The sequence below is a fragment of the Prionailurus viverrinus genome, chromosome B4 (assembly GCF_022837055.1).
Source record: "Prionailurus viverrinus isolate Anna chromosome B4, UM_Priviv_1.0, whole genome shotgun sequence".
NCBI lineage: Eukaryota > Metazoa > Chordata > Mammalia > Carnivora > Felidae > Prionailurus > Prionailurus viverrinus.
This window is the reverse complement of record NC_062567.1, coordinates 105,099,258-105,124,302: the sequence shown is the minus strand read 5'-3', so window position 1 is coordinate 105,124,302 and position 25,045 is coordinate 105,099,258. Positions and strand designations below refer to the sequence as shown.

The 25,045-nt window shown below is 34.4% G+C and overlaps 1 protein-coding gene across 5 annotated transcripts in view; it reads right to left on the bottom strand.

The window, feature by feature from the left end:
* LRRIQ1 (leucine rich repeats and IQ motif containing 1) overlaps positions 1-25,045 on the bottom strand; it is a 232,535-nt gene that overhangs the window by 13,080 nt on the left and 194,410 nt on the right. For 3 of the 5 annotated variants that reach the window (XM_047868661.1, XM_047868662.1, XM_047868663.1), the window contains one exon: positions 9,443-9,912. In XM_047868661.1, coding sequence (XP_047724617.1) covers positions 9,770-9,912 — 143 coding nt within the window. In that variant the 3' untranslated portion in view covers positions 9,443-9,769. Of the gene's footprint in view, positions 1-4,149; positions 4,254-4,811; positions 4,887-9,442; positions 9,913-25,045 lie in introns of those variants that run through there. The other 2 variants (XR_007154269.1, XR_007154268.1) reach the window with 2 other exon arrangements.

Below are 25,045 nucleotides of genomic sequence, written 5' to 3'. Positions count from 1 at the left end.
ATGTGTACTGGTTTGAGGTAAGTGCGTTTGCTGCAAACTACAAGTCGGTCGCGTTGTAAACAAAAGTATCATCTCTAACAAATTTTCCAGGATTTTTGTGACTCCGGAGACTGGGGTCCTGTTCCCAGCTCTATCACTAACCATCAGTCCGTAGAACCGAAAACAAATACAGTTAACTATTAAAAATCTCAGCTTCTCCTGATAAAATATTTCCATTATGAGCCATGTATTGAAAACAAGACTACACCGGGGGCGCCTGGGTGGCTCAGTGGGTTAAGCACCTTGGTCCCAGCTTAGGTCATGATCTCAGGGTTCCATTCTTGAGATGGAGCCCCTCTTGGTGCTGTGTGTGGAGCCTGCTTAGGATTCTCTCTCTCTCTCTCTCTCTCTCTCTCTCTGCTCCTCCCCCACTCATTTTCTCTCTTTCAAAATAATCAATAAACTTCAAAAAAAAGAAAAAATAGTACATTGAAGTTATTTATTAGAAATACAATTCTTATCATTTAAATAAATTATATGGTTTTTAGGAGGCTGCTATGGACTGAATGTTTGTGTCCCCTCAAAATTCATATGTTGAAACCTTGATGCCCAATGTGATAGTATTTAGAAGTGGGGCCTTTGGTTGGTGATTAGAGTTATGTTTTTTGATCATGAGAGTGGAGCCCTAATGATGAGATTAATACTCTTATAAAGGGATGAAGAGAGGTGAGGTCTTGTCCTCTGCCATGTGAGAATATGGCAAGAGGATGGCCATCTGTAAACCAGCAAGAGGCCCCTCACCAAGAGCCTGACCACGTTGGCAGCCTGATCTCAGAATTGAAGATTTCACAACTGTGAGAAATAAATGGTATTCTATTACAGCAACCCAAACCAACTGAGACAGAGGCCTTACAATTCTTTGATCTTAATATATTCCAAGTAAATAATAGAAATTCTAGCTTTTTCTAGGAATTATTAAATTTAGAAGAGTCAGCATAGTGCTCCTGAAGCCTTTATGGAACGAACCCATTCCCTGGCATAGAGCAGGTTATTTAGGATATCACTCTCTGTATCAATATCCTTGTGAGGAAAGCATTTACAGAGTTCAGCCCATGTCTATACTGGGAAGTAGCTTCAATTAGATTTAAGAACATCAGCATATGTAAAACCAACTCTCAACAGACTTCCACAGGCTAACACCTTTGTAGGTCATTCAAGTGTTCTCCCCCTTAACTTAATAAAAAAAAAAATAGTGCATCCATTAATCAGGGACTTCTGAGGGGGTAACTTTACTGTGATCATTTCATATTTGAATCAGATTAAAATTTCCCCCTGATCATGTCTATTTTTATTTTGAAATTATCTCTGTAATTATTAGTAATAATAACATTGTCTTACTATTTTTGAAAACCATCACATAGCAGTTTTCCATCTAAAATCTATAGGCAGGACAGATCTCAGGGTACTTTATCCAATTTTACTTCCCAATCACATTTCCTACTAATTCCCTGTCTCTTTCACCAGGCTCTCTCAGTTCTGTCCAATAATCCAGTCTCTGGACTGTCCTATCTTCTGCTCCCTAGACATGTCACTGTTGGCTATCTCCAGGTATTTATTCAGGCTGTATCCTTTGCCTAAAATGCTTTCCTTGATATCAATTCATCCTTTAAGGGCAGTTAAATAGAATATGAAAACACCTTTTTCTTGTCCATTCTCATTTGAAACTAATACTCCCCATGCCCAAAACATTTCTTTTTATATTTAAAGTTAGTTTATATTTATTAAGATAAGAAAACAAGTTTCTTTATTTAAAAGTTTATTTATTTATTTGGAGGGAGAGCGGGAGAGGGGCAGAGAGAGGGGGGCAGAGAGAATCCCAAGCAGGGCCTGCACTGCCAGCACTGAGCCCGATTCAGGGCTTGAACCCAGGAATCCTGAGATCATGACCTGAGCCAAAATCAAGAGTTGGATGCTTAACTGACTGAGCCACCCACATGCCCCCCAAAACACAAGTTTCTGATTAATCAAAAAAAAAATCAAGGGATGGGTATGCTTTTCTTTGTTTCCCTAGAGAGACAATGAGCTAGTTATCTCCCTTTGAAGGGGAGGGGATGACAAGTGGAAAAGTACAACAGTCTAGCCAATTACCTGGCATCCCCTTTGGGACCTGGTTTGAAGTGGAAACATTTTGTGTGTCTATTTTGGAACACAGAACACTGCCTACAGAGTTGTGGTGGTGGCGTTTTAACCTATTTTCTAGAAATGCTTGTTTTACTTATCCATGTGAAAAAATAAATGACCACGCTATTAGAAATGTATGTCTTTTACATTTCCTAAGTATTCTACATCCTTTCAGTGGAGAGTGCTCAACATATATGTATTTGAAGCATTGAGTTCTGTTGCTATTTCAAGGCAAATTTAGAGAAGCAAGTTTTAAAGATCTTTTAAAAATGTTTTCCTTCTTTTTCATCACCAGTACTCCATTGTGTATGTATGCATGTATATATATATATATATATATACATATATGTATGTGTGTGTGTGTATATATATATATATATATATACACACACACATATATATACATATATGTGTGTGTGTGTGTGTGTGTGTGTATATATATTTATGTCACAAATACAAAGATAGATATATATATATATATATATATATATACACACACACATATGTATATATATGCACCACATCTTTATCCATTCATCAGTCAGTGGACATTTGGGTTCTTTCCATAATTTGGCTGTTGTTGATAGCGCAGCTAGACACATTGGGGTACATGTGCCCCTCAAGTCAGCATTTTTGTATCCTTTGGACAAATACCTAGTAGTGCAATTGCTGGGGGTATTATGCTAAGTGAAATAAGTCAGTCAGAGAAAGAAAGATATATGATTTCACTCATCTGTGGAATTTGAGAAACACAACAGATGAACACAGGGGAAGGGAAGGAAAAACAAGATAAAAACACAGAGCAAAGCAAACCATAAGAGACTCTTAAATACAGAGAATAAACTGAGGGTTGCTGGAGGGGAGGTGCGAGGGAGATGGGTTAAATGGATGATGGATATTAAGGAGGGCACTTGTGATGAGCACTGGGTATCATATGTAAGAGATGAATCACTGGGTTCTACTCCTGAAACCATGACAACACTGCATGTTAACTAACTTGAATTCAAATAAAAAAAAAACAGAAAAAGGAAAAAAATAAATTAAAAAATAGAAAAAAAGGAAAAAAGAAAAAGAAAAATATTTTCCATCATTTCATAGAAATACTTGCTAAATAAGGTATGCGGAATTGATCCAGTTGTTGGTTTAATTTTGGAAGATGGATCTGGAAAGATTTTCTTTGCCAAGTCTATCATTTAATGAGTCCTCATGATACCCGAGGTTCTGAGCCAGGGGCTTCTCATATACTTTGTCACTTGACCTCACAGCACCCTAGGAGTTATGATCCTAATTTAATGGTAAGCAAGCAGGCTCATAGTTTGCTACTTGTTTGAAATGACATAACGGAGTAAGGATCAGAACACAAGGCAGATTACAAAAAATATGATCTCTTCACTTTCTTCCATAGGCCTCATTCTGAAACATGTACTGAGCAGAACAAAACTGCTGTGCTGATTTCTTATTTTGTTCTATGTATTATATTGAGTTATTCTAAGTATCAGATTCATTCCGAAGTTAACAGAAGGTCCGTGGCTAGACAAAATTTGAATGATTCAAGGAGAGATAAGAAACAGATTTACCTTTACTTCTATGTTTGATACATATCAGTGAGAAATCATCTTATTTTTCTCAAACATTGTAATTTTAGGGTCTAGTATGGCCAAAGTTTTTTTTATTCCTGTAAGATAACGTCTTCATAATTTCATTTGATAAAAGAAATGTATTGGAGATATTGGGCTAAGTAAAACATATTAATTTTTATCAGTTACATTTTTTTACATTTGTAATGTGGTTATCAGAAAATTTAAAATTACATAAGTAGTTCATATTATATTTGTACTGTAGAATGCTGATCTAAAACAATTCTGTAACAATTCTCTATGTATCACAAAAATAAGTTTGACATTTCTATTACAGCTTTCACAAGAGAAAATTATTTTTAGGAAATTCTAATGACCTATTTGTTTAAAAAACAGCTTTACATTTACTCACCTGGTTACCTCTGGTAGATGCATTCAGTTCTCCATAAAGAAATCATAGACTTGAAGTAGTTTCTCATCTTGTCCTCTGCATTGAAAAAGTGGTTATACCAATACCTAAAATGTAAGGATGTTGTGAAGATTACTCTCAGTCATGGTAAAAATAAACCTTGAAATAAAAAGGAAAACTTGGGGTGCCTGGGTGGCTCAGTCGGTTGAGCGTCCAACTTCTGCTCAGGTCATGATCTCACAGTTTGTGAGCTTGTGCCCCATGTGGGGCTCTGTGCTGACAGGTGGGAGCCTGGAGCCTGCTTCGGATTCTGTGTCTCCCCTTCTCTCTGCCCCTCCCATGCTTACGCTCTGTCTCTCTCTGTTTCTTAATAATAAATAAACGTTAAAAAAAATTTAAATACAAATAAAAACAAAAAGGAAAACTTTAGCGGCACCTGGGTGGCTCAGTTGGTTAAGCATCCAACTTCTGCTCAGGTCATAATCTCAAGGTCTGTGAGTTTGAGCCCCTCATGGGGCTCTGTGCTGACAGCTCAGAGCCTGGAGCCTGCTTCAGATTCTGTTTCTCCCTCTCTCTCTGCACCTCCCCCACTCAGGCTCTGTCTCTCTCTGTCTCTCAAAATTAATAATAAAAAAAAAGAAAGAAAAAAAAAAGGAAAACTTTACCTGTAGTGATATTAATTAGCTCACTTTTCTCGAAAGCTTCCTATAAAGGATCTTCTGTAGCTCCTTGGCTAGTTACTGTTTGAAAACAAAGATGACAAACAAGTACCAGAGAAGCCTTTACTCTAAACTCCTAATGCTAAAGCAGACCTTCCTAGTAGTGGCCCTCTTTCATGCTGCTCCACGGGTTCTTCTTCACAGAGCTCTAGAGTCTTCATGATCCCTTCTGCAGGTGGCCATTCCAGATCTACTAGAGGGGACTCTTACTCTAAAGTGCTGGCAGGGATATGCCATAAATGAAAAGTCATATGGAAGGTTTCATTTCAATTTCTGATTTAGGTAAAATTCTGGCTCCTAGGAACAGCAGAAGAACTGCATACTATTTGGAGGGGAAGGAAAGATAGTGGTCAGGTAGTACCACCTAAAGCATATGTTGATTGGGGCACCCAGGTGGTTTAGTTGATTAAGCATCTGACTTCTGCTCAGGTCATGATCTCGTGGTTCACAGGTTCATGGGTTTAGGTACCACATTGGGCTCTGCATTGACAGCTCAGAACCTGGAGCCTGCTTCAGATTCTGTGTCTCCCTGTCTCTCTCTGCCCTTCCCCCGCTTGTGCTCTCCCACCCCAAAACAAAAACAACAACCCCACACACATTTAAAATAAAAATAAAGCATTTTTTGACTACATGCTTTTTAGAAGTTATAAACATTATATTTACTGTTTCCAAATGTATTCATTTACACAACTGTTATTGGCTTTTGTGTCTTATGTAGTAGATTAAAACTGGATTTATAATACAGTAAGATGCCAAACATAATATGGTTCCCATTAAAAGACCTTATTTATGTCACAGTTCAAGTCATGCCATTTGAAAATTAACAGCTATACATATGTAAAGCCTGAGATAACATAAAGACTACAAGGTGGGTGCTAATTCTATTTCTTACCACCAGTAACATAAAAGACTCTGACCGGACTTTATGAGATGGTCTCTTATTAAAAACAAATACAAAACAAACTATATATATATATATATATATATATATATATATACACACACACACACACATATATATATACATATATATGTGTGTATATATATATATATATGTTAATTTTAATGCAGAGTTAAATGCAATTACACCATCTTAAAGTCTAGAACCAAAACTGAGGTTATTTTTCCTTCTTATTTCATAATATTCACTATGTTTAGCAGAATCAAAGTTTCCTTTTTTTGTAAACTAGAATTTTTGTGCCCTGTTTTCTCTGGTCACTATCTTTTGTCTACTATCTTCCCAATTATTTTCTGCAATGATACACCCTACCTAAGTTATGTCACACAATAGCCTCTGAATCAGTACTATCCAATAGAAATACAATGCTAAATATACATGTCATTAGATTACTTTACAATTAAAATTTTCAAGTGCTTACATCTTAAAAAATAAAAAAGAAATTATTTTAATAATACATTTTATTTAACCCAAAATACTATTATTTTAACACATCAACATAAAATTATTGGGCAATTTTGAATTCTTATTTCATGCTAAATATTTGAACTCTGCTGTGTATTTTATGCTTACATCATCTCTCAATTCAGACTAACTGTATTAAAAGTACCAGGTAGCTACATGTGGCTAGTGACCAATGGTTTTGACAGCATAAGTCTAGATAATAGTTCTTTAGCTTCTGAAAAGAGGCTTTCTCTGAATCTCACAATCATCATTGACAAAACTGCATCTATGCAAACAAAAATATCCTGGTAGATAATGGATATTATTCTGTATTGAAATAGACAGAATTACCTCTCCTATTAGTGAGAAATTAATTAAATTAATTAATTAGCTAGAAATTAACCCTGAAAACCATTATTCCATAGAATGCATAGGGAACTTCTTCCCCTACATTAAAGAATATTCTTTATTCTCACTTTCTCCCAGTGTAATCATGAAAACCATAAATTCAGATGGTGAATTATTTTTTGAGCTCCAGAGATGATAGAAACTGCATTTAGTAGGGAATATGATAATAAAGGAAATAAGGGCTGACCTTACCAGTTTATTTTTCTTTTCAAAAGAATAAGCAAAAATGTTTTTCTTTTCTAAAAAACTTATAGTTACTTCAATTATAGCATACTACCAGTAAAATATTGTCAAAATATATCCTACATGTTTATCATTCTCAATTTTGGCTCAATGTTAACCTAGATTTTGAGAAAGATGAGAAAGTATGAGTAAATTAAGAGCAACTAAGATTATGGCAACAGCCAATTCAATAACAGCATACTCAAAGCATGTAGCATCTAAAGCTGCTTATACTGATGATGTGAGGATTTAAAATTAGACAGAGATCTCTTATACCACTCGTATTTATTGTTCATTCACAATTTTTATTAAAAAAAAAACTTTTAAACCCTGTCTATGCCTTCCCAACTTATTCTTCCTAATTAAAATGCAGCATCCCTTGTTTTCTCCAAAAAAGAAAAACTCAAAACTAATTTCCAGGAATCCTGGTGTATTCTCCCTTTTGCCCTTAAGGCACAGCATTGCCTTTAACAGTTCTTTGGCTTTTGTTCTATTATTCTGGCTTTTCTGTTTTTTAATGTGGTAGCTGTACCTACAACTAATTCATGAGCACAATAAGAAATTAGGATTTGGAATGCTTCTCAAAATACCTAATAAGCTCTCTTATAAAGCACTATGTGCACAAAGATGTTGGCAGACTGAACCTTGGGAAGGTGATACCCCCATAAACCAATATAGTTAACTCTCATATTAAGACATTCTGGAATCTCCAAACACTGCCTTCCACCAGCCTTTTTGTGATTGGGGATTCATTTTACCATTCTCACTGGAAATGACTGGTGATTGTGATAGCACTGGGGAGGAGGGCAGGTAGGAAGGAGAGCATTGGGTTGGGAAGGGTTAAGGAAAGACAAAAGGTCATTTGGGGTTGTACATTTGAATAGCAACATTACCTGGGTCCATAGCTATCAATCCAAAATTCAGTCAACTAAGTGAAAATATAGGCTCATCCAAATCTCAAAGACAAATATTTGCCTTAATATCTTCCCAAGGCAACAGGAGAAAGAATATCTCTTTGATTTCTTTTAGGTTTTATTTAACTTTTAAAATTAAAAAAAAATAAACTATTTTTAAAAATTTATTCAATTTTAAAATTTACCTTTTTTATTTTCACAAACACAGATAAACTAGTGTTAAAAATAATGTTTGAACTTTGATTTTGTAAATGATCATTTTAAGGCCAGACACAATAAACAACACTACAAAGATCTTCCAATTTAACACCATAGTCAGGAAACTATTTTATTGACATCTTCATCAACCATCGGCTACAAATTTAAGAAGCATCAGCACCCATCATCTTCCTCAAAATTAATATTATGGAACACACAAGTCACTGACTACAGAAACTACAGACTGAATTATTTTTAGGCACTAAAACAGTTTAATCATAAACATCTCACTTCTCGTACTTTTTCATATCATTGATTTGAACATATGAACCATAAAACCCCATCAATTTCATCTCTAATGTGGTTTTCTCTTGCAGGGTTCACAATAAGTCGAGATAAAATATTTTCCATCATTACATTATGTTGGTTTGTGGATGCTCTTAGTAAAAGGATGACCTAACAGCATGTTCATAAAGCAACTGCACATGGAGCTTATGTTCCAAAGCTCAATTTCGAGGCCACAACACATGAATCTCTGTTTTCTTTGATTGACAGCTCAAGGTTCATTACCATTTCTATCTCAATCAAGTTGAAAGAGATTTATAGATCTGAAATGCAATGGAGCTCCAAATGTAGATAGGGGGCACAAACTAGATAAATGCATCTCTAAATCTGCTTAGTCATTTTTAGATGAAATACTTCAATAAAGAGTAGGAAAAACAAAGAGGAAGAATCTAAAGTTCACTGGATCCTATTAAAAGCCACACACTGGGAAGTCAACGAGAGAACTTAGCTTGGGGAAAGAAGCTCCAGACTCAGGAAAGTAAAGGACCCCAAGGAGCGTGAAAGGTAAATACAGTATTTGCACACTGTATTCACTAAAACATCACAGAATATTAACCACAAAATAGTAAGAATTTAATAAAACTGGCCTGTGATTTTAGAAAATATATTAATATTACAAAATTTTGAAATTGAGCTTTAAAAAGATTTTTAAAATCATTCTGAGGCGCCTTAGCTAAAATTAAAATCAAAGAATATTTTTGAGTCAGTAGAATCATGTGAATGAATCAGAATTAGCATCTACCTTTTAAAAATTATAAGGCTAATATACATTTGAATGAAACATTACATATAAAATATCCAATCTATTAAATTGATATATTTAAATTTATGTTTCATTTCAGTTTAAACATAAAGTATATTTTCTTAACATAACTTATCTATTTGAGATGACTTAAAGTAAAATAAAATTAAAGGCCATTTTCATTATCTATTCTAAATATTTTACACATCAATTTATCTTCGAAATATCCAAATAATAATCTAGTCAAATAAAATTTATTAATATATAACTTTTTCATTAATACTATAAACAATGTCAATAAATTATAGTTATATTCTCTTACAATATGTGTATGGTATTACAACTTCTTACTGGTAACAAAAACCATCTTTAATACATACGTCATAAAATCTTTAAACAAAAGAAGAAATTGGATATGCAAATTCCATTACAATATTTTAAGAATTAATTCTGGAGGCCATTCCTCATAAACATAGGAACAATAGCTAACCTGTTTTTTATAGATGGGAAATCAGATAACTCCATCAGAAAACAAAACTGTGGAATATGTATAGTAACACAAATTAAAGACAGTGCTCTAAAACCTTGTATTCAATTGGTAACATGACCAGATATCCGTAGATCTCTTGAGAAAACCGTGCGCCATATGTTTTGAATGTTGAAGCTTGAAGAATTAGTTTGAAGTTTTCTCCTTCTTTTTGCCACTTCCCCATCCACCACTGAGTTGTACGGGATAGTCACGAAATGACATACGTTCTTTCTTAGAAGGTCTCGAATTTGTTATCATTGGTGCAAGTATTCCCTTAACTGAAAAACCTAGACAGTGATATTAAATGTACAATTTCACTTAACTTGATCCAAGCAAAATTATATTTAAGGTAAGAGATATATTTGTCAACAATGTGCATTTTAGAATTATGATCTTTGGGTTTAAGAAGGGCATACTGAGTTCACTTTTGTCTGAAAAATAATCAAGGTTTGGTACAAAGTACATTTAGGTTAAATGAAAGGAGATGATTGAAAAAATCAAATAGATACATTTTCTCCTATCTACAAATTAAGGGTGGTATTTCAAGACTGAGATGATATATCTTCCTAGTTCTTAGGTATTTAAATTTTCATAGTTTAAAATTTTTTAACTGTTTTTATTTTCATAAATATGTTCTAATTAGTTTTAGAAATGGTTCTACTGAACTTAGGATTTCTTCAGAAAGAAGAATTCTTGGTAAAACAGAAAATATATTAATTCTAGAATCTAAAGATATTCATGGGTTCTAGTCTGGCTGCGTAAGACACAACTTTGTGACTATGGACAGGTTACAAACTTTCTGAGCCTTAGTTTTATAAATGAAGGAAATTATCTGTGCAGTATAGGGTCATTGTGAAGATTGCCTTTTTTATTATATTGCAATGGTGGTAAGGTCTATCAGAGTGCTTTGTAAACAGGTGCTATAAAATGGAAAAGGTTATTATTTATAGTCAACAATTGAGAATTTATCCAGAGAAAAACATCAAAAATTGTTAGAAGCTAAAAATAAATAGTAGTTGAAGGAATGGGATAGTGGATTAGGAATATTTTACTCAGCAAGATCCCAAGATGCCATATCAAAAATACTATCAAAGAATTATGATCATCTGCATTAAATCTCCTGATGATTATGCAAGCACAGGGCTGTATCTGTGGGGAAAGGGTTTGAAAAGCAGCAGTGAGGAATCCAGAGCTCCTTTAGTACTGGCTTGAGGCAAAGGTTCAAACCACGTGACTCTTCAGTGTGATGCGTCTGTGCTTTAATAAGTTCAGGAGGGGAAATATCTATTTTTTTTTAAAATAATACTTTTCCAACCCAATCTTAAAATATTTACAAATATATAAATCTAAATAGAAAGGTTGGGAAACACTAGACCATCTGTGGAAATTTGCCTTAATTTCAAATTTGGTGCAGCATGATGGTGAATATTGGTTCATTTCATTTTATATGTAAAAGCTCTTGCTTTTCGGGTATTTATATCAAAATTGTGAGTAGGAAAACAAATTCAAAGTAGTTGATGAACCTCTATAAAGGTAGAATATTTTAGTCTGTGGAAAGAATATGAAAGAAAAAGCGGGACGGGGTATGCTGGGCACAAAGAGGGTAATACGTGTGGCTCCAGCACAAGCCTGCAATGGAATTGGTAGACAACATAGCTTGGGAGTTCAGAGACCTTCCCAGCTGGCACTCAAAGGCAATCAGAGGCAGAGGGACGAATAGCTACGCCAGGTAAAGTTCGTTTTCAAGTGCTGGCCAGAGTTAGCCTGCTTTAAGCCATTCCCTCCAAGTCAGTCAGTAGTCCTTTGTGACACCGAAAGAACTTTCAAGCAGCAGGAGTATTACAAGTGCAGAAAAGCGAGAATTTCCTGATGATAAAATAGTGGCCTAAAAAAATGTAAGAAAGCATCCTAAAAGCTCACCCCCTCACTACTTGCTGTTACATATTGAAAATATTTTTTTTTTTCCAAGAAACAGAATAGAATGTCTCCTTTGGTCTATTTTAGAAAACAACAGTAACAGCAAACCCTCACCTTGCCTCAGCAATAAAAATTCTTTAATGAATAAATAATTTCCTGGATAGCAAGTATTTTTTTAGGAGAATATATCATTTCAGGAGAAACCTGGGGCTGAAGGGGCAGGGAAGCAGGGAGGTTTGAGAACTGGGACACATTCAGAATTCAGATATATTTACTTAAGACAAAAACAGAAATTAATAAAAGAGTAAGCAGATTTCCACAAATGGCTGACACAAATGTTTTCTTCCAACAAAGAAAGCTAATTACAGTTCCTTGCAAGCATTATTCAAGGTAATATGCACAAGTAAGTATGCATTTTAAAATATAATCCAATAACAGTTCATTATTGGTTAATTTTTTAATGACAGTATCTTAATAGTATACAGATGTATTACTTAATGCTTTTACTCTTAATATAAGTTTTTTTTTTAATCAAAGATAAATAATATGTAAGGAGGGAGACACTTTCTGTACAAAGTATTGAAATAGTTATAATTTCATATACTTCTAAAATAATTATTTCAAAATGAAATAAACTGAATTGTGTTAAAACATGGCTTTTCTTTAGACCAAATGCTCACTTTTAATAGTCTGCATTCTAAAGGATTTTTCTATTGACTATAAATTTATTGTATGGTACAATTTTTCCCCCTAATATTGTTCTGTTGTCTTTGTTATTTTGAAACGTTGATGAATCTGCAAGTCTTTTTGTACTTACCCACAATGTAACTGCATTTTTAAGAGGCTGCTTGTAAATTTTTCATTGTTTGGCAAACATCCTTTGGCAAATAATTTTAAAAACATATTACGTGATATTATAAAACAGCTTTGTAGTAATTTTGAAGTATATTTTCAGTAGAATGAAAATGCTGCAGGAAATTAGTGTTTAAAATGACAGAAATACTTATATTTATACATATAGTTTTTAAAAAATATATTTTTGATGTGATTAAAGGCTTTCATTTTATTGTTTTGCTACCTATAAATAAATAATTTGCACAGTAATCAATATAGCATATTCTCCCATTGTATTTAGTGAGAGTCTTTTTGTTGGCATGTAAATTCTTGAACCACCAGATACATGGAACATAAATCGAAGAGTAAAACAACACATCTATAAAGGAACCACATATTGGCATTCATTGTAAAGCCATTACTTTGTCCTGTAACTACTCTAGAAATGGAAAAAAAAGAAAATAAAGAAGCAATTTAATACAGTCAATGTATAATCATTCTAAAATTACCCACATGAAAATACAATAGTGAGAGAATCTTACCTCAAAAAACTGACATGAGAGCTAGACCTACTGATAGGCTCCTGGAATAAAAAAAATATGACTGAAGGACCTCTAACTGTTTTTGTCTCCTTCCTGCTACATTATCATTATAGATTTTATGTTTCTTTAACAACAGTCTGGCACATATTTGCAGGTGATCATACAAATTAACCAATCAGTTTCTTACATATATGCTGAAAGTAGGTCTTGATAAGAATGCTCTATCTTCCAATAAGTCACTTCTTTGCCACATAATCTGTGTTCTGCTAAAGATTTGTTCTGGTCCTTTAAAATTTTTTTTTGTTAAATCCTTGGTTCTTTAACAAATGTCAAGGTCTATATATGCTATGTTTTCATAAGTAATTTAATATGTAAAATGCTTTGAATGACTCTCCTGGTATGTATAAAAAAATTTCTGTTAAACAGGTCAAAATAGAAATTTCATGATGTATAGTGATACGTCATTGGATTTTCATCAATAAACCCAACACTATGTGTCTGGATATAGAAATCATTTCAAAGTCCTTCCCATATTGTATTGCTTAACAGCAGATACAGCACAAGTAAAGCATGGAGAAAAAAAAATTCAACATTTTAATGAAAGTGACCAGAACAAATTTTTAGCAGCAAAGCGTTTACATCAATTTAAGTGCTGTAAATGAGTTACACTGGGTAAGTCTGGGGTTGAGGTAGTTATTACAGTGTTCAAATAACAGTTGTTTTTTAAGGTCATTGTTATGTCCAACTTTGAATTATAATGATCATTCACAGTGAACTTCAGTTAGTTAAAGTTTAAAGTCTAACACTGAGAATGAAAATAAAACAAATAACAGGTTGTTTATATTATATTCAGATTTTCTCAATAAATCCCAGAAATTTTGCTTGTTTCTGAAATTGTTTTCAAGCTTTTTCAGTGACTAAAATTTTTTCTATGACATAACAATACTAATAAAAATTCTGTTTCTCAATATTTCATTTGGACAATGGCATTTACAATTATTCTTCTTGCCCAATATTTAAGAGACAAATGACTAAGAAAATCAGGTTTTGAAACAAAATAGCCACAGTACTCATTATTGTTGGTAAAAATCATGATGCCTATTATTTCTAAATCAGACACATATAATATATTTTGGCTATGTATATTTATTTGAAAAACAATTCCTAATGAGCATAATAGCTAATACATATTAAATAGAGTGAGGAATCTTGATAGATATTGTATAGATTTTTATTTTGGTATTTTGCATATTTCTTGATCTTTTACAATAGCTATGCCTCACATTTGATCTAGAATTTTTGAGGCCTCCTTATAGTATGCACTGTTCGCCAGGTTTTACTATTCGTAACACACTGTTATGTTGATTTCTTCTTGAAGATACCTTGTCGCTGTCTCTGCACAGACATAGATGACTAGGATGTGGTGCTAAAAATATTGTCTTGATTGTATAAATTCTGTGGTCCTCATACTAATGTTGTTCAGCACTATTTTTATTTTTTTCTGGAGGAAATTTTTTTGAGCAATTTATTTTTGGGTGTAAAATATAAATAAGTTTTGTGATTTTTTTCAGAACTAGGTTTGTCTTCTGTCATGTGGCCCTTAAATTAACTAACACTTTTATTGCCATTGTTCACTATTCTGCATAACTTTGGTTAGTGCAATTTTCTGGCTTCCGACTAAACGAGTAGATACTAATTGAGTGTTTAAACTTCTAAATTGATTAGGGGAAAAAAAGTGTAACTCACTAGGGAGTTAATCTATAAGCTACCCAGCCATCCATTTTCTACTGCACATTGCTGCTTCTAAAAATCAGGTCATATGTCCCTTTACTCTTGTCAATTCAGTTAAGGTCTATTCCCAACTCCTTTAATCACTTTTTTTTTTATTGTTCTCTGCAGGACTCAATTCCATTCACTGCATTTACAATCAAGTGTCCTTAAGTGTTTGTAATTAAAGAATGATGGGATAAATGATGCTAATAATTGAGAGTATTTTCTAACCTTAATTGATACATCTATTTCTTTGAAATAATTCAGTTCCTATATAACAACTCTATTTTAATTTCTAATGATCTTGTTTTACCCCTCACTTTCCCATTAATTAATTTAGCCAAAGTAAACTTTTAGCAAAAATATGCACTTCAAGTAAATCTTGAAATGTTTATCATTAAGCAGTTATCCTTTGGAATTTAAACATTTAAAACCCAAATTAGATTTTCAAGATCACGTGGAGTCTTTAAAAGCTTTAATGTAAAATCTTCCTTTTATTTACACATTCATTCAACACTTATTTATTTAGTGCATATTTTATAGCAGGCACTCTTCTATTCTTTCGTGTAGTAGACCTTCCCTGTCCATTTCCTTCCATGTGCCAAATCATATTAGTAACTATCACATTGTAGTTGATTTTTAAATTTTTTATTCTAATAGTTCATCTTTACAGTCCTCATATGGAACTTGTATAAAACAAATACATATTTCCACTTTCCCAGATAGTGAAGACTTGTGGATAGATTTCCCAAAAACTTTTCATGGAAACTTTCATTATCCCTTTACATGCTTATTACTTCTTAGCAGGGAGACATTTGGCAACAATAAACATGGCTAGCCTGAGGATTTTTTATATTATTGCACTTCAGTTTCATTCACTTGACAAATGCATTTCACATTTGACCATACCCACTTATTTACTCACCACATTAGCTAGTGTAGGAAATTGGTTTGAAAGCAACAATAACAACCAAAATAAAAAAAATAAAAATAAAAAATAGTATGTCAGAGTATAGCAGTTTATTTAAGAAAAGGAAATGAACATGAAGGAAAGGCATAAGAACTAGAATACTACAGTTAGAAACATGATGCTTTAATCTATTATCAATAGAGCATACATAGATCCTGTCCTCAAAAATGTGAAAAATGCGTGGTTTTTTGTTTGTTTGTTTTACAAAGAGTAAATGTAGTTGACAACTACATTTGTACATTTGTATTAGCTGTACAATGTAGTACAACTAGTTTCCTCACTCAAGTGACTCAATGTCATTCTCTGGATAATGTCAACTGCTGATGAAAGTAACTACTGTTTTAGATCTATATGCATTGTTCTGTGGTTACTAATACTGTTACATTTAACTGTGTCTGGAATCATTGTTGACTATTTCATTACATTGTCTCGGATCTTGGAGATAGACATTAAATTAAAGGACATTGGGGCGCCTGGGTGGCTCAGTCGGTTGAGCGTCTGACTTCGGCTCAGGTCATGATCTCACAGTTTGTGAGTTTTAGCCCCGCGTTGGGCTCTGTGCTGTTGGTTTAGAGCCTGGAGCCTGCTTCGGATTCTGTGTCTCCTTCTCTCTCTGCCCTTCCCCTGCTCACGCTCTGTCTCTCTCTATCTCTCAAGAAATGAATAAATGTTGGGGTGCCTGGGTGGCTTGGTCGGTTAAGCGTCCGACTTCAGCTCAGGTCATGATCTCACGGGCCATGAGTTTGAGCCCCATGTCGGGCTCTGTGCTGACAGCTCAGAGCCTGGAGCCTGTTTCAGATTCTGTGTCTCCCTCTCTCTCTGCCCCTCCCCTGTTCAGGCTCTGTCTCTGTCTCAAAAATAAACGTTAAAAAAATTTAAAAAAAAAAAATGAAAAAACGTTAAAAAATTTTTTTAATTAAAGGACATTAAATCAACAGCTATTTATTACATATCTACTTTGTACTAGACTTGTAGTTGCAAATGCATTAGATGATTCCCACCAACCCTGTAAACATGCTCTTCATGCACGAGTAATTAATTTTGATTATCTAGTTCTGATTATGGGAACGTTTTAAGGGTTAAAGTGTTAATGTTAATGTGTTTGTTTGATTAATTTTAAAAGTTCAGGATCAAAATATCAAGACCTAACAAATTGTTATTTTTAAGGCTTCTGCCAAAAAAAACTGAGACCAAGAAAAGTCAGAGTTAATGGGTTAGGCAATAGTAAAAAGAGCCTTACAGTTTAAAATTTTACATTGTTAGCGACCAACTCTTGCTGAACAGAAATGAAAAAGAAAATCTGTGTGATGTAGCTCTTCTTTACTGACATTTACTTTAAATCCAACACTTCAGATTAAAAAAAAAAAGAGGATAAGCAAAGTCAGATTTCAAATACAGTACAAGAAAAGTTAAAGTTGGTCGTAATTGTTTATAAAGTCTTATGTCGACCTTCTTTTTATCTGGGCGAAAACATCCATGGTGGACGATGGAAGTTTGAATCATTTAAATGGGAATTATGACAGTCAATTTTTAGTTCCTGTCCAATGAATTTTTGCAACAATTGGCATAGATAGTGGAATCATGCAGTTATTTTATTAGAAGATTTTGTACTTAGAACACCGTCATACTAAATGATATGTAGTATGCCAGGTAATTAAAAGTATTACTAAAGTGCACATATTTAACAATCTCTTCATTGTGCATTTAAAATCAGTAACATTTTTGTTTGGGCACAGTTATATTAGTTTTTACCATCAAAACTATTAGAAGTATTATGTATTATTGCCCATGTTTTCTCATCACTCACTTGGCTCTTCAATTCTCTTGTCAGTTCACTCATAACTTCCCTCAAAATGTCATGCTGCAGGGGTTTAAGGGTCCGCTACATCCCAGGCCCTTTTGCTCAGCACTTTATTTTGCCATCTCTTTCAATCCTCATTACAACTCTACAAGATACACATGACTCTCATTTTCAAACTGGGGAAATTAAGGTAACACTATTAAACTATTTGTCCAAAGGTATGTGGCAGTAACACAGTTGAAACTCGGCTTCATATGACTAAGATTTATTATAAAGAAGACAACATCATGTTTAATAGTCAGAAATAAAGTATGCCTCTAGTGTAATAGTACCATAAAGAAAATCATTAGGAGCAAATGTCAGATGGGAAGGAACTGTCCATTACCTGGAAATAAGGCCTATGGAACTAAAAATGAATAAAATGTATCAATGAAAAGCAATACAATCTTCAATTTTCAATTTTCGTAAGTGAAGAAATACAAGAGAAAGATATTTCTATACCTGTAGACATATCTGTATTCACCTATATTTTCATATGATCTCATACGCAAACAGCTTTTTTTTTAAATTTACGAATGACCAAAAGTTTTTTTCAGACTTTATCCTTTAGTTGCGACAGTGTCTCTCTACTTACTCCTCAAGGTCTTTGTAAACTAGTTGTTACCAGAATTTTTGAAGTTGTTCAAAGAATAGCCCATATTTGAGATGATTTTGGTTGTAGTACATGAGCATGTACTTTAATAAAGTAATGTTAATGAGTAGCATATCCTGTGAACTTTGCAAAATTTGATATGGAATACTAGAGATCATATGTTTTTTCAAGACAGTACATGAAGAAGATATATCAGAACGATGTAACGATCTAGATTTTTGAAAGGCCAGTTACACAATGGAATACTACGTGGCAATGAGAAAGAATGAAATATGGCCTTTTGTCGCAACGTGGATGGAAATGGAGAGTGTGATGCTAAGTGAAATAAGCCATACAGAGAAAGACAGATACCATATGGTTTCACTCTTATGTGGATCTTGAGAAACTTAACAGAAACCCATGGGGGAAGGGAAGGAAAAAAGAAAAAAGAGGCTAGAGTGGGAGAGAGCCAAAGCATAAGAGACTCTTAAAAACTGAGAACAAACTGAGGGTTGATGGGGGGTGGGAGGGTGGGGAGGGTGGGTGATGGGTATTGAGGAGGGCACCTTTTGGGATGAGCACTGGGTGTTGTATGGAAACCAATTTGACAATAAATTTCATATATTGAAAAAAAAAAAGGCCAGTTACCAGTAAAACCAATATGCTAATTAGTTGACAACTGAACCAAAACTTAATTTATTCTTTTCATATATAGTTTGTCTATACTGAAAAACATGCAAGTAGGTACATGATTAAACGTAACTTTTACTCACCTTTTGACCACTCTATGTGACAGAAAATTAATTTATATGTCAAACATTTTTAGACATCGAGTGAGAAAAATCCACTGATTTGTAAATTTGAGTTACACACGGTAAGGGATCAGTAGAAAGTAGCAGAGCTGCTAAAGAGGTGAGACTGCTAACGAGAGATCTCGGGACTTTCACAAAGGTGAAGTTTGAAGGGGATGCAGGTTCAGAGTGGGGTGGCGGAAGCCTTGCAAAGCAACAAGCTGACAAAGTTGTGGGGGGGGGGGCTCAAATCCAGCAATGAAGTGTCAGTAATCAGGATTGTATCTTTAAATGAACATAAAATCATTTATAACTATACTTACAACTATTACTTCTGCTGTTTCACAGTTTGAAGACCATGCTTGTAACTAACTGAGTGGAAATGGTAACGTGTCAAGAATTAGGAGGTAAACTTCTGTTATGTATGTATGTATGTATGTATGTATGTATCATCTATCTATCTATCTTTTTTTGACCTGGTATTTTATGTAAAATTCTAAATTTATGATCTAAGTAAGAAGCTTGGTAATATGAAAGTGTTATATAATTATGATTTCCTCTTCCTTTAAAAATAAGAGATTCTATGATGGGGATGCTATTATTCTAGCCAGCAGAATAAAAAGCATGAATATCTCCACGTAGGTTTTGTTGGAAAATGTTCCCTAAATGGTTTTGAACAATAGAAGCTAGCCCATTACCAGAGCTATAATTTGCTAAAAAATACCAAGGGCCCCTAGTTTTGAGAGAACTGAATGACTCCCATTGTGTAGTCTATTTCAGGATATTCTTAGGAACAAGTGTAGTTACTCAGACTGACTTACTAAAGATAAGTTCCTAAGGAGAATAGCCTAGAGTAATCCATGTGTTTAAATTTAGAAGTGTCTCTTTGGAGAATATAATTATCTTTCTCACCCAGTCAAGTTTTCTTACTGTAGGAGTGGAGAAAGACAGCTGGTAACTACAGATGTGGGTCCTCTCATCTTAAAAATTAACACTGCAACTCCTTAACACATCTTTGCATTGGGTGGAGTTTGTTATTAATACTTTCAGAGAAAAACCAAAGCCATTTCACATAAGAGATATCGCTTGTACTTTTGAAATGACAAAATAATGACGTTTAATTTTTGAAAATAAACCTAGGCCTTACTTTTTTTTTCTTTTCCAAGTTTTTATTTAAATTCCTGTTCATTTACATACAGTGTAATATTGTTTCAGGAGTAGAATTTAGTGATTCATCACATACCACACCCAGTGCTCATCATAACAAGTGCCCTCCTTAATTCCCATTACCATTTAACCCATCCCCCTGCTCATCTCCCTCCATCAACTCTCAGTTTGTTCTCTGGTTTGCCTCTCTTTTCCCCCCCTAATGTTCATGCACCCCGATGTTTATAGCAGCAGATAGCCAAATTATGGAAAGAACCCAACTACCCATTGACTGATGAATGGATAAAGAAAATGTGGTATATACATCCAACGGAATATTATTCAGCCATAAAAAAAGAATGAAATCCCACCATTTCCAAGATGTAGATGGAGCCAGAGAGTATTACGCTGAGCAAAATAAGTCAATCAGAGAAAGACAAATACCATAAGATTTCACTCCTATGTGGAATTTAAGCTTTGCTTCTTAAAACATTTGCTATATTAAGGTAGAGAAGCTGACCTGTGTTTTTAAAAAGTTAGAATTTTGATATTTAATTGAATGTGAAATTATCCCTATAACACAGAATCACATAGGACAGCCACAAATAACTTCCAAAGTACAATTCATTCAAGGTGAATTTAAGATGTTATCAATATTAACCCCATCTTCAAAAAGGGAACCCTTAATAAAAGGAGAATGCTTCTCTTTCCTTCTAGTTTTGGCCTATTAATATAGTAGAGTTCTCTTCAAAATATACTTCAGAAGAAACTATAGGCCTGGTTCTCTATTATATTCTGTGTGATAATAATCAGATTTAAAAGCAAGGCCATGGAGCACCTGGGTGGCTCAATTGGTTAAGCATCGGACTTCAGCTCAGGTCATGATCTCACAGTTTGTGGGTTCAAGCCCCAGGTCGGGCTCTGTGCTGACAATTTAGAGCCTGAAGCGCTGCTTTAGATTCTGTGTCTCCCTCTCTCTCTGCTCCTCCCCCCACTCATACTGTGTCTCTCTCTCTCAAAAATAAACATTAAAAATATAAATAAATAAATAAAAGCAAGGTCACCTTTAACACGTTATTACATGTATTTTTTACATTTTTATTTTATTATTTTATTTTTATTTTTATTATTTATAAATGTTTATATATTTTTTTGAGAGAGAAAGTAGGGGAGGGCCAGAGAGAGAGGGAGAGAGAGGATCCAAATTGGGGTCTGCACTGACAGCAGAGAGCTCAATGCAGGGCTCGAACTCAAGAACCGTGAATCACAACCTGAGCTAAAATAGGACATTTAACTGACTGAGCCACCCAGGCTCTCCTGGTTTTTATTTATCAGACAGAGACAGAGTGAATGGGGAAGGGACAGAGAGAGTGGGAGAGAGAATCCCAAGCAGGTTCTGTGCTGGAAGCACAAGTCTTGAACTCACAAAACTGAGATCATGACCTGAGCTGAAAACAGGACTTGGACACCTACCAACCATGTCACCCAGGTACCCCTTTATATATATATAATATATATATATATAATATATATAATTTTTAATTTATATATATATAAATTTATATATACTTATATTTAAATTTATATATAAATTTATATATACTGTAAAATTATATATGTATATATATATACATATATATATATATACACATGTAATTTTAAATTTATTTTAGAGAGAGAGAGCATGCATGAGTGAGGGAGGGGGGCAAAGGGAGAGAGAGAATCCTAAGCAGGCTCTACTCAGCATGGAGCCTGACATGGGTGACCCTGGGATCATGACCCACGACCCTGGGATCATGACCTGAGCCAAAATCAAGAGTCAAAAGCTCAACCACCCAGGTGCCCCTTTCACACGGTCTTATAAACTGAAAATCTGAAATTTCTCTTAAAGAGGACAGCTGCCTGACATGTTAATCCTATGTTTTTCTCATCGTAACATTTTACATTTATATAAAACATCATAGATTTTTACTAATTACTTTCAGGATAACCTATTCATATAAATTATCTTATAGCTATATATCTATACCTAGTTCCCTCTTTAGTGTCTTCAGTACTAAATTTACAAACAACTTCTTTCTAAAAGTAAACATCTAGCTAAGATTAAGCTAAAGATCATTTCCAAGTACATACTATGAAATGTTGACTGGGTTCTTCATAGGAAACTTTATTGGCTTGTTGGTTTTTTCTCATTTAAAAAATGTATTGGGACATCAAGATATCCATTACTATTATAGTAGAATATCCTTAAGCCAAGTTTTTATAGTAGGTATGCCGAGTTTCAGAATCACTTATGGCTTTTTGAAATTCAACTTCATTTTATGAAATAGCTGTCATTTCTCATAGATGATGGGCTTTTTTGATCTTTACTTAAAAAACATTTAAAGAAAATGTTTAATTTTTTTTTCCCATCTCAGCTGACTTTGTTTAGCTAAAGTAATTAGAGACAATTTGAAAACATTTGAAACCAGTCAGAAGCATTCTAGTGTGGAGAAAATTTTCAGTTATAAACAAGATTTTCACACTATAAAATATCAGAAATAATAGTTTCTGTTGCTTTTTTAATTGGGGAATTAGCATATACAAAGTTTTCTTGTTCTATTTGCAGAGTATGGAATTCTAAAGCTATCAGGACTCTTGGATTTCCTTTGTTTATTTTTATTCTTTTTCCCTCTTTTCCCACATGAGAGCAAAATAGATATTTATATATTCATCTAATTTTCCATGATACTTTTTAATGGACAAACCAAACCTGAAATATCTCTTCCAAGCTCACAAAAGCACATGTGTGAGAAATGGGATTCAGATTCAGATCTAGCCTACTCCAAATTTCTTTCCCTCGTTTCAGGCTGCCTTTTATCTACTAAATTTACAAAGGAGTTGTAAGTGACTTAATTAAGGTCACAGACAAGCTGGTAAGGAGCCACACCAGGACTCGAAATTTATTTCCCAGTCTCTTAACACATACTCTTACCAATACCACACAGTCTCTCACTGTGTTTAAAAATGCAACTGGCGTTATTTATCATCTCTTACTTCTGGACTTCATAATTCCAGTTTAGTGAGGGCTATGCTACACTTTATTAAAGCCATCCGTTAGTTAATTATTTTCCCTAGTTAGCCACATGGTTTCATAGGCTGGAAGTAGCCTATAAAACATAGAGAAAAAGAATGATGGGACATCATTCTTTTAACAGTCTGAGGTCTTCTTATGGTTTTTCCTCAATTCTTCTCAATTGTGAAAATTGCCTAGCTTTAGAGGCCATGAGTAAAATAATACTAGGTCTTAATTTGGTCCAAGCTGTGATTCTCTCTTAAGGACAAGAATAGTGAGTCAAATTTACTTTTATAAAGATGTGTTTTATATATATATATACCTATAATTCATACACATATATAAGTTATATCTGGAGAGTAGTAATTCAGTGTATGCATATATGTCAGTTATCGATTTATAAGCGATGAATACACCCTTCATTATATGATTTGTGATAAAAGAATTTCTTTAAGCATTTCTCCTTTAAAGTGAGAAAAACGTCAAGCTTTCTGAACAGAGGGTGCTCAGGGGACACTGCCGGTTTTGCGGTTTCTGGCATAGGTGGGGGTGGAGTGGGCCTTGTGGGTTTCAGGACCTCTGATGCAGCCTGCCTGAGCCATAGGCCCAGAATAGGATTCCTCTGCAACCTGGCAGGTTCGCCCTAGCAATAACCTGGGTGCTGTCCTCTCCATAGGGAAACCAAAGCTTGCTGTACCTCTGCCTTATCAAGATCCATTATCACTGCATGCCTGTGCTACTGATTGCTCATTCCTTTCCCCACCTCCTGCCCTCCAGAGAATCGCCTCTTATTTGCCTGGTAACTCCAGACCAGCTTTGGTCTGGTCAAACCCGGGAACTTGTCTGCTATCTGGTGGCTGAACCACACCTTCTCCAACGATGTCTGAACCGTTTCTAAGTTTGTCCTTCCTTGGGTGATCTCCCTCAGCCCTAGGGTACCACATAGGGTTTCCTTTTATTTCAATAGTTGATATGGATAATACTTTAGTATAGGTAACAATACTTAAACTTCACTGTTTAACCAACTGTATCATAGCTGTCTCCTGATTGAACCCAGACTGTTATAATTTATATTTATATAAGTTATAAGCTCCATGAAGGCCATGATGCTCAGCACTCTCTCACCTGTGTAATGCGCTGAGCCTTTAAGAGCACTCCATAATTTTTTTTTTCAGTAAACAAATGACAGGATTGGCTCCAGGTAGGTTGGATCCATGGGAATTTGAATCTCATGACTGAGTTGTTTGAAAGACCCACCTGGGAGGAAAACTTCACTTGTTTGCAGAAATTGTACATACCAGGATTCTGGACAGATCAGGTGCTCTTAGAAGCTTGGGCAGACACTATTGAAGATCTACCAAACAATCAATCTTTTACCCTCCTTTTTTGTCAGTACAGCCTGCCTCCCACTATGCAGCAGGAAAATGACAAATACTCTCTTTCTAGCTCTTATCTCATATTTTCTGCTCCATAGTGGACCATAGTCAGTCAGTCAGTCAGTCAGTCAGTCATCCATAAATTCACTCATTATCCATACATTACAGGGCCTACCATATGCCAGGGAGCTCTTCTAGTTACCTAGGATACCACATTAAGTTTCCTGACCTCCTGGAACATACATGCTAGTAGGGGAGAAGGAGAATAAACCATAAAGATAAAAACTAGTATGACATTGTTGTGGCCAACAAAATCTGAAAGAAAGTGTGTTTAGTACTACTGAGAGAGATTTTTCTCCCTGCTAGAGACCAAGTCTTCAAAATTCTGGTTTCAGGTTGATTGAATTCACAATAGAGTGCTATTTATAATATATTACAACCTTTCTTTAATAGCAATAACCATTTATTAATAAAGTAAATCCCAGGTAATAGCTGGCAAGGAACATTTTTCTGAGATTTTCTTCTCCCTTTTTTTTTCTTCTCCACCGCCCACCCTTGCCTTTTATTAAGCTGTTCCAGGTTCACAG